The sequence below is a fragment of the Calidris pugnax genome, unplaced genomic scaffold, assembly GCF_001431845.1.
Source record: "Calidris pugnax isolate Ruff unplaced genomic scaffold, ASM143184v1 scaffold3, whole genome shotgun sequence".
NCBI lineage: Eukaryota > Metazoa > Chordata > Aves > Charadriiformes > Scolopacidae > Calidris > Calidris pugnax.
The window spans coordinates 3,840,039-3,855,037 of NW_015090799.1; the positions used below are offsets into that span (position 1 = coordinate 3,840,039).

At 36.8% G+C, this 14,999-nt stretch overlaps 1 protein-coding gene across 1 annotated transcript in view; it reads right to left on the minus strand.

The window, feature by feature from the left end:
- Window positions 1-14,999, minus strand: part of PDHX (pyruvate dehydrogenase complex component X) — a 62,807-nt gene that overhangs the window by 14,822 nt on the left and 32,986 nt on the right. The window contains exons 4-7 of the mRNA XM_014937152.1: window positions 14,582-14,787; window positions 12,430-12,528; window positions 6,674-6,857; window positions 4,619-4,766 (exon numbers count right to left, since the gene is read on the minus strand). Of these exons, the coding sequence (XP_014792638.1) occupies window positions 4,619-4,766; window positions 6,674-6,857; window positions 12,430-12,528; window positions 14,582-14,787 (637 nt within the window). The remainder of the gene's footprint in view (window positions 1-4,618; window positions 4,767-6,673; window positions 6,858-12,429; window positions 12,529-14,581; window positions 14,788-14,999) is intronic.

A 14,999-nucleotide genomic window follows, 5' to 3' on the forward strand; every position in this document is an offset into this window, starting at 1 on the left:
AGCTCCTAGGTGTAAAGCTCTGGGACACTACACTAAGAGAAAATTCACGCACAGGGTAAAGCCTCAGGAACAGCAGATGACTATGAAGCACCTGAGGAGTCCTGGAGGATTTATGTCTTGTTCTATCACGAGAACACCCCTATACTGTGACAACCCAGGAAAATCAAAACAGTCTGAATTGCTAGAAATACCTGGTTGCTAGCATATCTTGTATTATATCAACAAAAACATGGGTCAAGGAGAGAGCAAAGACTAATACATTCTTTGTCAGAAAGGCATATAGCCATACGAACACTTATCTGTGTTTAAAAACTAGCTGGTGCCTCTGTATACAGAACCCTTCAAGGCTAACTTTATTAGATTAGCCTCGAAAACCCTTTTCTATGCTTCCACATGATAACCTATTCATGTAAAGAAATTTAACTTGGAAGATATTTTTTGACATTGTACCATGATTAACAACAAAGCTGCTTTTTAACCTTGCCCCAGAGGCAAAGCTTTCAGTAAATCAAAAGTCATTCTATAGTTGAGCACTAGCATCTAGAGCTGGAAGAGATGTCACATATAAAAGCTATAGTATCATTCTGGAGGGGCTGGGGAGAGTGGGGCAACAACAACAAAAAAAAAACCAAACCACCCACCGACCTACAGCTAATCACTGCTTATTATCTGGCGTAATAGGCAGTGAATACTGGATTGCTGATGTGCCTTCCTTTCCCCGAAGACAAGAAAATTACTCATTTGAGTTATGTTGGTCTTGTCATACAAAACGTTTACAGATGGGACCAAGAAAGCTTCTGAAGACCTAGGTACTCTGTCTAGGGCAAATACAATACTATTTTTTCAAAAAACAAAGAATGAACCTCCTCCCCTCCCACCTTCCCAAACCACAAAAGGCTGAAGATATCTTTTATCTCTTGGTTCTACTGCTGTTCTCCTTCTTCATGCTAAAAAAACCCCAAACAACAAACAAACAAAAGCCCTGTAAAAATAATTAAAGACAAGTAAACAGTACCAAGAACGTTTTGATCAAATAACTGAAAGATTGTCATAATCTTCTTGAATTGTGGATCATCACCCAAAGCTACAGTAATAAAAATATTACTTTGAAGCTACCAATGCCCACTGTGTCACTGGTCAGAAATATTCATGTGACTTTGGAGTCTGTAAAATTTAACACTCTTGACTTAAAACTGGCAGTTGTTTCCTGAGTGCCAGAAAACCATATTTTGCTCTCTATCAAATTATTTATTACAGAGAAGTTATTTAATGCATATTTTTCAATGAGTACTTTGTACCTAAGAGTAAAGGGGCACACGAAAGCATGCATCTCCCCGGGATACCAAGAAATGCCAACTCTTACCTCCCGGTGCATTTGTACAAGTGCCTTATCAATTAAAGATTCACACTCATCCATTTTCCAGAGTTCAAGACCCAGTTCTTTTCTTTCAAGAACTGAAAAGGACGTGACAACCAAATATCTACTAACAAAACCACAAACTGTTGTACTACTGCTCCCTTTCTTCTCTTATTTGACATCAGTCCAAACTGAATCTTCTGCTTCTAGGAGACTCAAACACACATCGAGTTGCAGATACTCCAAAAGATAACCTGAAACACTGTTTGGACTCATTATTTCTATGAAACCAATATGTTTTCTTTCAGATTCACTTTAATTCATTTCAATTGCCAGTAAAGCTTCAAATGAAAAACAAGTTTACTTTTACAAATTATATTAACGAAAATACCATTTTTCCAATTATGTATAAAAGAAACTCAACATACATCCCACCCGCCCATTTTAAATATAAACAATACATATTTTTCTAGGTTGTCACAACAGGTTTCTCTTAAGACATTGTTTAGCTACTGCAATTTGTCAGAACCAGACTTCAGGGGGACCACTCTCTAGAACAGACCTCAGAAACTGATTGTGGGACCCACCAAATTCAATCTCCTAGCTCCAGAACTACTTACCATGAAAGCCCTCCAAACTGACATATTTTCTTTTTTTAGTCTTGTTTCCTCCTCATTCTACTTGCCAGAAATGCAGCCTTCACATGTACAGCAATACATGGTAACAACTCTCATTTCCTTCCCTGTCAATCCAGGCTCTCTTCCTTGACAGCTTGGATTAGGTTCTTCATCCTTTCAAAAGTTTTGTTAAACATAGTCCTACTTACTACACAGAAAACTTAAAAAGGCCCTTGTACTCTTTCATGACTTTTCAAAACCATTACCATATTTTGCTTTGAAATTAGTAACTGACTGATGATAACTAAAGCCCCAAAACTGACATAAATGCTGAAAGCAATTTAGAATTCCAAATAGCATTCCTTAGCATTACTATCACATGCAGCCTCTGAGAAAAATGTTCAGTAAAAAGTCAGGACTCAAGTTCAGTGAATGTGCAATAATTGATGATTAACAGTATTTCTCCTTTTTTCAGGAGGTTTGTTAGAAGTGTTGTGATTTGGGGTCAGTTTTCAAGGCTATTGTTCTCTAGGTTTCAGAGACTTCAGTTTAACCTTAGAACATGCAGTATTTCTCAGAACTGGACCTAATTTGTGCAGATTAAATAAAGCCACAGCAATGTCAGCAATAGGTGGCCCCAGTTTTCACACTGTGCTATAAATGCATCAATACAGGCGAAGAAAGCACTTGGTTTCGCAATCAGTACTGCAATAAAAATGTAAACTAAAACTATCCTGCTACGCTATACTGAATGCAGAGTTCACATGGATTCAGAAAATCATCATTTGAGCCTGACCCTACAAGCTTTCAAACTGTGATAGCAACGATGAAGCTTTAGAATAAAACATGCCACTGCCTTAAAGATATAAATATTCACTTTTCATTGTTGTGGAAATGTCTAAAACAGCACACACTATTAATTCTATTTCTACTACTTGGTGTAATAATGAGGTACACATATAAAAGCTGAACTATTGAGAACGATTTAAAACCAGAAAAAAAGGATTAATTCAACACCACCAAAAAGAATACATGTGATATTGTTTATGTACCTTCCTCTTGTGTAGAGAGCTGAATTCTACCATGAATGTCTTTTTTAAGACCAAAATTTGTTTCTAAAGAGGTACAGTAGAAAAAAAAAAGAAACCAAAAAAAACCCAAAACAACAACAAATTTTCTTCTCATTACTACTCTTTCTCCTCAGCTACTCCTCCTGGACAGCTGCCTCCAAACCTCATTTTTCAATGTAGTAGAATGAGAGCATCACAGCCAGGCAGGAAATTGCATTGCCCCCACCTGCGCCTGGCTCCCTACCCCTCAGCTACTGCTTCCTACTCGGCAACATCACCTCAGCTGGGCTTGAATAACTGTTTTACAGGTCTGACGCCAAAATGTGTCACGTGGACTAGAACAGCTGAAAAAAGCTCAAGTTTTTGCATCACAAAGAACGAAGATACTACAGAGGCACAAGCAGCACAGGTTTTCAACTCTTTAATCCAGCTTTTCTCTGAAGAAAAATATCTCCCAAAAATCTAGAACCTCTGCAAGTAGCTTAGGAGATAAATGAAGATGGAAGGTGAGACTGAAAGGACAGGGAATTAACTAGTTATTTTTTTCCACAGCTTACCAGACTGGTGACAGAGATACAACATTGCTGAGAAAAAGTCTTATAATGCAACTGCTCAACCATTCTCTCTCTGACCTTATTTCATTACAGTCTTTTAAATTCTTGTTCAAGATGTGCACTTATTGGACAATAGCCGCCTTATAAGTGTGATGGAAAAAAAGACATAAAATATTTTTTTCCTCAAGCTTAAATATCTCCGAGTCAGAAGAAAATTTTGAGAAAATCCTCTAACTTAAAGTGAGTTACTGAAGAGCAAGATGCCCTCGATTAATACATGTTGAACCTACTCAGCTGTAAATCTGGCCTGATCAAATTAATTTACAGATGTCAGAGCTTTATTAGAACATATGTTTGCATATTTCTGATGCTGGTATTTATACACAGATTGCACTGTGCTGGTGTCCTCTTTACAGAATATTAAACCAGCTACCAAATTTTAAAAAAGAAGGAAAAATTCCAGTAACTACAGGCAAAAACATAGAATCGTCTAGGTTGGAAGAGACCCTTGGGATCATCGAGTCCAACCATCTATAAGTGATTTCATAAAGAGTTTCCACGGGTTTTGGTTCAATGCTTTCACAAACTATGAAATTGGAGCCACTTCTTGTAGACAACATTAAAATCAGCATATTGATCAAGTATTTCTAAAGGTAATAAAAATAATTTAAATTATGAAGATTATGACAGTAAAGTAATAAAAGATTTTGATTGGGTTTTTTACCCAACTCAGTAGAAGTCCTTAAACAAAAAGACACTAAGCAAACAACACTGTTCTGATATTTTGCATGAAGTATCTGCCTGAAGAGCATTCTACTGAAAAAAAAAATAAATTTAAAAGGTATGTCATCTATATCTTGTAGAACTGAGATTTAGGAAAGATTTTAGTCTGCACAGTTAATTTTGAAACTATTAAAACATCCTATTGCATGGTGTACTTAGCGGATTTTAGCAAAAACAAAGCAATCTTTGATTATACACATTAGTACCATGTTATAGTAATTCAGTTTAACCACTAACCTTTGGCCAATTCTTTTCTTAATCTCAAAATAGCATCAATGTCACAGTCAGCAGCAGCATATGCATGAGGTATAGTACTTTTAGACTCTGTTAATCTCTTTGCAATAACTCTTCGGATGTTGCTAGCTGGGATTTCTGTGAATGTGCCCTGAAAGAAATCATATGTTGCATATTAAATATCAAGAGAGAAAACATTCGTCCCCTTTGCTCAAACAGGACTCCAGCATGGCCTTGTTATCATCAGCGACTCCTGCTCACTTCAAACATCCCCTAGATATCAAAAAGAGATATATTCCAACTACTGAAATTAATATAGTTGAGATCCATTGAGTCTACTCCACTTAACTTGGATCAACACAACAGATTTACAGAATAAAGACAGTTTCAATTTACAGCATAAAACTAATCCTACTATTCTAGCAGACTGCTTAAAAAAAATATTTCCAAATAGAACGTGTTGGGTTGGAAGGGACCTTTAAAGGTCATCTAGTCCAACCCCCCCTGCACAAGCAGGGACATCTTTAACTAGATCAGATTGCTCAGAGCCTCATCAAGCCTGAATATCTCCAGGGACGTGGCCTCCACCACTTCTCTGGGCAGCCTCTTCCAGTCTCACCACCCTCACTGTAAAGAATTTCTTCCTAATGTCTAATCTAAATTTAGATTAGTTAATCTGCCCTCGTCCTGTCGCTACAAGCACTTGTAAGAAGTCCCTCCCCAACTTTCCTGTTGGCCCCCTTCAGATATTGGAAGGCCACTATAAGGTCTCCCCGGAGCCTTCTCTTCTCCAGGCTGAGCAATCCCAGCTCCCTCAGCCTGTCCTCACAGCAGAGGTGCTCCAGCTCTCCGAGCATCCTCGTGGCCCTCCTCTGAACCCACATTAATTCAGGCATTAATTCTCATCCAGAATATCTAAGCACTGCTCAATCTGCCAGACGTGGCATATTGCTCAGAACACACTTTGTTCCATTTAAGTCATAACAGACTATTTCCTCAGTAAGCTACTGCTTTTTCATTTCCAAGTGATTCCTTAAGACAGGATTTACTGCCATTTTTGCTATTCTACACCAGTAACTACAGAAAACAAGAAAACAAGTGATTCTGTAAAACATTATTTTGTATACCTCATCTATAGCACGTATACTGAGTAGTTCTCCACACACAAGAAATTGCAATATGTATGTTCTTGTGCAATGACAGAAACATGTTTTTTTCCTGTAATGGAAAACTATCTAAGTTTGAGCTTTCTGTGCTGTCTGGTTCTTTGCAGCACGAAAAAAAAAAAGCGTCATTTTCTGAATATTATGAATTGTAGCTACATTGTAAACTGCAGCCTGTACAGATACTTCAAATTTCGTTGTAGAGCCAGAAAGTCTCCCCCCCATCATTTTTCACAAAAAATTTTCAATTTCTACTAATGTGTGTTTAAACATGGACATTTATTTGTTAAAGAATAATTTCTGGTACTTCTAACATTTCAAATTAACACAGAAACTGTATTTACGTGCTAGAGTTTGCAAAATTACTCTTCAAAGCAACCACTAAGTCCTTTCCTTCATCACCTCCTGACAACTCATCAATGGATATTTACATTTGCTTTCATGGAATATAAGTTAATGAATCAAGTACAGTAAAAATAATCCAGGACTCCAGTTTCTCCAGGTTTGGAAATACATGCTGCCATACTGATCCTGCAGGGATTGAGGGAAAGGGTATATTGTTGATTTCCAAATTAGTCTCATCTTCTTGTTTGGGGACTGAGAACTGCAGCCTCTCTGGCCTTCCTCTTTCCAAGCCTGCAACAAACTTTTTTATGGTTTCCATTTGCAAGTTACACAAAGCAGTGCACAGAGCATAATTTCAAGAGCTCTGCAGTTTGAATTACACTGCTTTAAAATCACTCAAACATACTAAAGACTGCACATACCTGGGCTTAGCATCTGGGTGGCGTGTTAGTTTTCTTGTCTTTCCAGTTCTGGAAAGCTTATACAGCTACTGAAGTAGCCATAGCAATACTTAACTGCAGCAATGTTGAGGACTTAACAGACACCTTACCAGTGCAGCAGGTTGTCCTGGTGTGGAAACTGGTGGAACTGCTGGCCTTGGATAAGCAGAAGTCCCAGCTGCTGTTTGCAAAGCAGGAGGCACTGCAGTAGGCTGGGGAAGAGCTGGAGAAACCACAGGTTTCGTTTCACTGGGCTTGCCCTTGCGCTTCTCTTCCAGGAGTTTGAGAGCATCCCTGGTGATTAAACACAGTGAAATACTGACAACAAAGAAATTATTTCAAAAATTCCTGAAGTATTACTATTTCATCACTTATTTTAATTAATTACCTGCATTTAAATTTCTATTGTCAGACCAAACATTAAGATGGTGATTAATATTAACTAATATGAATTTTGTGTCTCTTTTCTGCTATCTTTTCAGTAAATAATCATTAACTTCTGAATAAAAGGGCTTGAATATATAACAGAAAACATTTGTCAGAGAAGCATAACATTCATCATCACTAACTGTGATTGTACAAGGTAATATGTGAATTGCACTAGCAATTCTTCTAAAGAAGATATCAGAGTACACTTAGGCTATAAAGTCTCAAATAAAAGCTGTTTCATCTATTATAGTTGTAATCATTTGAATTTAATGTAAGTAATTAGTGCTCACAGAAAATTGAGTAGTACATTTATCATTCAATTCTCTATACCTTTTTGACAAATATGTGCAAACAGGTGTAAATAGTATACAATCCCATATTCCATAAGCAATTTGAAAGCACACACACTAAAGAAACAAAGCCAAAAACTGAGAAACGTCTAACAGTCCCAGGTGTGACTGAACCTCCTCTACTCTGCAAGCATTCTCCCAGGGTCTGTACTGTATAGCTGTATAGCTATCACCACAAAACTTCTCTCTTGCAGGCACACTATGACACACATAAGTAAACTCCCATGTTTAAGCTATAATATTACATCTACCCTAGGTGCACTGCTTTTACAAAGCAACATGCTAAACATTAGTACCTATGGGACTAAATAGAAAACACTGCATTTACACCACCAACTGTAAGGGAAATAAGCTATAGTAAAGCTTCTGTTTTGCAGCTGTAAGTGCACCTATAATAGCAACTTGTTAGAAGAGCTCTATCAGCCATAGATTTCCTCTTTTATGCTTCAGATCTGATAACAAAAGTCTGTATCGTATGCCCTAGATAAATCTATATCACTTCATAAAGACATCACCACAGCACGTACACAAATCTTTATGTACACATAAAAGTACAAAGCTTTATTACATCAAGTGGCAGAGGAAATTAAAAATAAGTGTAAAAGTGAGACTACTTACAACCATATCATGGCTTTGAAACATAACCCATAAATACTAAACAACAGAACTACCTAATTTCAATAGATTCCTGCTAGAATGAGAGTATGTATGTCTTCGAGTGGGAGTCAGTCCTTTGTGTTGGTAATTTTTTGTAGAAAGGACAAAATCTCAGAACAACATTATGAGTTCTTAGCTCTTCCTAACAAAATAGCACTTCAGAATCACAAAGTGAAAACCAAAAACTCAGTATGCTCTAAATAATGACTTCTACTGATTAGTGACTCACTTCAATTTATTTTTAGCTTCAATACATACTTCAACAAATAATTAAAAAAAAAGACCAAGCTCAGCATGTAAGTTGGTCATTATTAAAATCGTTACTTATTTTCCCAAATTCACATTAGCCAAAACTTGTTTTAAAATAAGTAGTTAGTATTTAACAGAACTACTATATCAGGGAAAAAATTAGATTTCGTTGAATGCACATCATCCCCGAGGAAAATCATCTCTACAATTTGAGAGGGAAAAAAAAAAATAAAAAAATGTAACTGCATGACATAATGCAACTTTTCCAGTTAACATATTAGAAGCTACCAAAAATTACTTAAGGATTTTAACCTGGCAGTCATATGACAGGCCACCTGCTCATTATACTCCATGATACATAAAATATAAAATTTATAAGATCTTATAAAAGCTTTTAAGGCTAAGGAAATGCTTTAAAATTACTTCAATATATTATGCAAATGACAAAAACCAGATGGTTCTACCTACCGTAGCCAAGTCAAAATGCTCTAATAACTTTGGTGACTTTTAGTGTGTTAACTGTAAAATGTATTATCAAAATGGAGCTTAATTTTAGATTGGGAGATTCACTCAGGAGTTTTTGAAACTCATGCATGAGTATGAGATATAAATACATATAAAATATACATATACAATACCAATTTTCACATATATATATAATCACATAAATAGTTGTCATGTATACATATAAAAATAATTCTCCCCCCTGCAACAATTCCACATCATTAACTGATTAAGAAAAATAGGTATAGTAATGTCTTAACTGTCATGGGTGCAAGACTGCAAGCCTGCATATAAATAGAGTTGGAGGAGGCATCAAAGCAAATTAAACAGATTTCAGTACGAGTCAGGCCAATAGATATTTAATTAGAACAGGAATAAGAAGGGTAGACTTCTATCAACACAGGATAATGATGGAAAAAGGTGAGAGAGGGGTGTAACAAACATGACAGACAGTAACCTGCTCCCCGGAAATGATACCAGAGCCTGGTAAACATTTATTCAAAAAAAGTATCCCTTACCAAGATGTCATTGTTAGAAGTATGCAGATTCTGGAAACTCCATTAGACTTCAGTTTACCACCACTACAGAAGTCTTTCCATGCCATGTTAGCCAAAATCCAAAGAATGGCAGAATTTAACAGAGTATTTTATGCTCAAAACATACGTTGTTTGAAATGGACAACTCAGAGGTTATACACACACCTAAAAATCACAAAGGATCCAATGGTGCAACAGCAGATGCACAGACTGGCAGTGGTGCAGTCTGGTGGCAGTTATTGTTACTAACTTGTCCCAATCTCCTGTCCTTTGAACATCTGATTAGTCAATTCATAGATTTCCTGGAAGCAGGAAAATGGTGAGCTGAGAACGTTACACATGAGGAACATCTAGGTATTGTACTTTCTGCACATAATTGCAGCTGACGAATGGCACACCGCACAGATCCCGCTGTAAGCCTGCACTCAATACTCACACACGAAATGACCCTCTGGTAAACTAGGACTACGTGTGTGTGCTGTGCCTTATTTGCAAGCTGAAAATGCAAATGCCTGCACAGCTCCAATGCCAAATCACACTAACTTAGCGACAGCTCTTATGAGGAGAGGCTGAGGGAGCTGGGGGTGTTCAGCCTGGAGAAGAGGAGGCTGAGGGGAGACCTTCTCGCACTCTATAACTACCTGAAAAGGGGGGGGTAGCCAGGGGGGGTCAGTCTCTTCTCCCAAGGAACAGGAGATAGGACAAGGGGAAACTGCCTCAAGTTGTGCCAGGGGAGGTTTAGATTGGATATTAGGAAACATTTCTTCACTGAAAGGGTTATCCAGCATTGGAATAGGCTGCCCAGGGAAGTGGCTGAGGCACCATCCCTGGTGGTGTTCAAAAGACGGGCAGACATGGTCCTCAGGAATATGGTTTAGTAATTTTTATTTCCTATTTCTTATTTATTTTTTTGTCAGAGTTAGGTTGATGGTTGGACTAGATGATCCTTAAGGTCTCTTCCAACTTAATTGATTCAATGATTCTATGAAGATACAGATGGGAGGAACATGGCCTCAGAAAAGCTAGACCTCCCAACTTTTTATGGTTGCATTTATAAATCCCTAGATCACTAGTAAATAGAATGAGGAAGGGCACAAGTACTCTGAAACAAGCAACAATTTTAGCACACGCTCTCCCAAACAGCATCTGAGCTGATGACTAGGAACACAGTGGAATATTTGATGGAAGTTGTGAGTTACTTTGTACTGACGTGTCAATTTTCTAGTGCATTTCTGAAGAAAGCAGAGGATATTGATAAAAAATAAAAAAACTGCCACTCCATAAAACAAAAAGTATTAGGAAGACAACAAAAGTAATTTAGCCACGCACAGACAGATAAGAGAAATGAAGTATCAGTCTACTAAGGGAGTAGATTATGGCAGAGAAAACTATTAAGTAGAAGCTCCTGTAGCTGGTGAAAGTCTTACAGTGAACTGAATGCAAAGATAGGAAGTCGGGGGTGGGCAATCTATCTTGCTTACACAACTCATTATCTTTCTTTGTTTCTTGTAATCTGGTGAGTGTGAGCCCTGTTCAATAAGGAAACTCAGAGTTAAAAGTGAAAAGTGAAGCTGCAACACTCCCTCAAAGAATCAATCACTACTCTACTTGGAAAAGACACCATGAGTCACTCAGCTATAAAGTATGGCATCTATTTTAACAGTAATCTCAAGTTAGCAAAAGAAATATTTCCCTGAATATCTGTAGCTGCTCTCTGCAAAGATCTGAAACATTTCATTTCAAACTGAACATAATAACAGAGCCTGTAGGCATCCAGAAGATTAACACCATTTCAAAAGAATGGATAAAAAGCACCCCAGACAGTCTGTATCTTAAAGTGATTGTTTGAAAGTAAAATCTTTTGTATAGAAGAAAGGAGTTTTCAGAAAAGATTTTGTTAGATAATTCTCATAGCTACAGAAAAATCTTTGCTACATCTCCATGACAACTAGGGAATGTTAATTAGGTAGCTCAAAGTCCTAGAGGGTTTCCACCTGTCATAGCCTAGTAACATACCATAAATTACCACTACACTTACATAATTAAGAAAATATTCTCTCCAATAATTTCCTGTTACATAGGATATTTATATATATATATGTTTATATATATATATATGTTTTCAACTCCTTACTTTATCTCAACTCATGCTAAGACCATAGGAAAATGACTTTTGAAAAAACAGCAGACTTCCACCATCTGCTTCTCTGGGTTCAATTCCAAGTTACACAGACCTGGTTGTCTTTGAATGGAACTAAATTTACAGCAGTCTGCGTAGGTGAATGATGGTACTTGTTAAAAGGAATAATTTTATTGAGAACAAAAATAAGTATTCCTGCCAAAATCCTCATCTCCAATTACATACACACTACTGTGAAGATACCACACCATTTCAAGGTTAAGGGCTCTGGATCTACCATGTGTTTTTATACACAAATTCCTCACTCCCAGGCTTGAGTACCAATCACTACATCAAAATACTCACAGAGTATAATGAACTACTAGAAACCTGATCATAGCAAACCACAGGTGTGTAAACGAACATTCTTTAAATCAAAGATGGGGGGAAACAAAGATTGGAAAAAAACAGAACTCTGGATTTCTTACCATTATACTTCATTGCTCTCCCCAGCCTAATAAAAAAGGGAATAAATTAAATCCTGACAGACTTCATAACTGAACTTCAGTGAAAGCAGCTAAAGATCTGAACGCCCCAAAGAAAAGGAGTTGAAGAAAACAGGCCACCAGCATTTTATTTTGGCTCTGAATACATCTCAGAGTAGCAAAATTCTTGCAATCCATAATGGTAGTAAACAGTGGTGCCTAGGAGTTGATAGCCACTATTAGGCTGAGTTGCAGGAAATGTGACAGTAACACAAGGCAGTTCAGATGGGATATAAAAACAAAAAGGATTATTTTTTTTTTTTAAATTAAAGGCTTCTTAATAATATTTCCTATCCTATTCTCTGCATCTTCTCAACAGTTTTTTCAAATTTAACTACGCCATTCCCCCATAGAAAAAAATGGAACAAAAAGCTGTTTTTTTAAATAATGACTTCCCAAGTTTATGAAGATTGCTCTAGGTTCAAAGGAAGAAATATGGGAATATGAGATTCTAGCTTTCCTGAAATACCTACGTACTCTTTAGTGAAGATTCCTCGAGGCCCAGAAGGTGTAATATTGCTTGGATCTAGACCGTGCGTCTCCAGAATGTTGCGAGCTGCAGGACTTAAGCGAACCCTAAAGAAGTAAGGAGAAAAAATAAACTATTTAAACACTAAGATTAACTTATTTCATTTAATGTACATCAAGAGAAACTTCACAATTTCAGAAGTAACAGATGGGAAAGAAAATAGAGTTCTGTACAGTGTGATCCTAAACCTGAAGGCATATTGCCCCTTCATCAAGCTTTAACGCAAGGCAACAGTGTGATCCTAAACCTGAAGGCAGATTGCCCCTTCATCAAGCTTTAACGCAAGGCTGAATTTAAACACACAACAATGACCCTAAAGAGATCAAAATAAAGAATGGAAAATTAATCTCAAAACTTTCCTCTAACAGCAGGGATACTATACACTTGTGGATTCTTCTGGAAAAGGGTCATCAGTGAAAAACCAAATACTTTTTTTTTTTAAGACCAGCTTGTTATAGTTACATTAAAAAATGAGTTTTAGGAACTTAGACAAGAGGGTTGCTCATCTCTATTATTTGTTTGGCTAGCTGTAATTGCATCATTAATGCAGCTTAATTCTAATTATAACATCACCTTTGCCCTAGCTTCAACTTGATTTAATAGGACAGATTTAATGGAATGGCTGCTTTTTGGGAAGGCAAGAGCCATACAGATGTAGTTGCATAATTCAGTATCTGCTTTAGAAGACACACTAGAACTATTAAACCCTCAAACATTTTAATCACCATATACCTAAGTTATACTAGAATACTAGCAAACCTCTACCTGCCATCTTGACCTAGATGGAGTATGCTCAATAGAAACGTTTCTGCCTGGAAACAGAAACGGTGATTAATTAAAAAGCACAGTCTATAGCTACAGAGCACCCAGTGCACCTTCGCATGATTTGCTTTCTGGAAAAAGGAAGAAAAACCAACATGTAGAGGAGAAATTTCAGAATTCTTAGACATAAAAGCAGCAACATTTTCATAAAAGAATAAATACTTGGTTTCAAGTCTTTCCACAAAATCTCCAATAAGAACTGTCCATAAGCCTTTGCCAAAAAACCCCATGTCATAATTAATGATCATTTGATTCCAAAGATGCTGATACACGTTTAATTAGGAGTTGCAGTAAGCGAGATGCACTTTATGACCTTTGGTACTAACATGCAAGACTTAATCCTTTGATTCTTTCCTGGAAGCTTGGGCAATGACCTCAATTAGTTGTCTCTCATTTGCATGAGAAAAGCCTAAATGGTGGCAGCAAAAGTAAACACAACAAACCAGACAGAAAAGGTAATGAGGTTTTAAAAAAAAAATTAAAAATCACAAAAACCCAAAACCCAAACTAGAAAACCAAAAAAACCCTCAAAACAACAAAACCCAAGCAGTTTGTGTAGCACTACCAAAATTAGCTTTTTATTCTTTTCCTTAATAGGCTGCAATTTTACAGCTTTTGTGTTATCACAATTCACTCCAAATAAGGAGCAGTACCTCCAAATATGGTACAACCTGTGACACAAAACCAGCGATTTATAGATTACTGTTACCTGACTAATAATTTGAGGTTAATTTATTCTTCCTTTAAGATGTCTGCAATGCTTAGGGTACCTTAACAGATCAAAACAAAACTAAACAACAAGCACCTGAACTGTCACTTTTAAGTTTTTCACATTCAATTGTTATGAAAATACGACATTTATTCTAATATCAAAAGTGCAAGAACTTGGAAGGGCTTTGGAATGTGAATTTTTTCATCCTAAAAAAGAAATACAAAAGAAGTTATAGGTAAACTGAGCACCTGATGCATAAGTGTTGGTGTCCGTCGTATATAAACACAACTTCTTTCTTAGAAGCTTAGAATTCTTTATGAAGCAATTTTATGTCAGAATAAAAGCACATAAACCTTGTAAGATGTTCTTATAAAACTATGTTCTTCAAATGGACTTATTGGACTTACAAACAAAATATTCTGGCAAGCTTCACCACCTCACAGATACCAAAACACTCTCTTGAGCTAACAGCTTAGTACTGCATAAAAAGCAACAGAAGATTCTTCGTGGTTCAGCTCTACTGTTTTAACTAAGAGTTCCATTTCACAGCAAACGTAGAAACTCACTGCAATTTTCCAGGTTCACGTTCCAGTTTAGGAGGGGCTGCAACTGAAGGACCTGCAGGTTTTGAGGTAAGCGCAGCTGCTGGTGGAGCCACAGAAGATGGATCACTACCATCAGCTGGTATTTCAACTTGCTTCCAGTCCTGCCCTTCTTCTACCAGCAGACAGATCAGTGAGCCCAAGCGTATATTTTTGCTTCCTTCTTCCACCTAAACTTAAGGCAATGAAAACACTGTTACATATCATGCTGTGAAAATTTCAGGCAGATTAATGATACTTTATCAAGAAAATAGATCCCATTTTATTCCTACTATTAATAAGATGACTCAATGACTGAAATGAATTACAGTTGCTATTATAAGCAGAAGAGTATTAACTTATTCCCAAAAATCTAAGCATCTAACATCTAAAGTTAGCATTT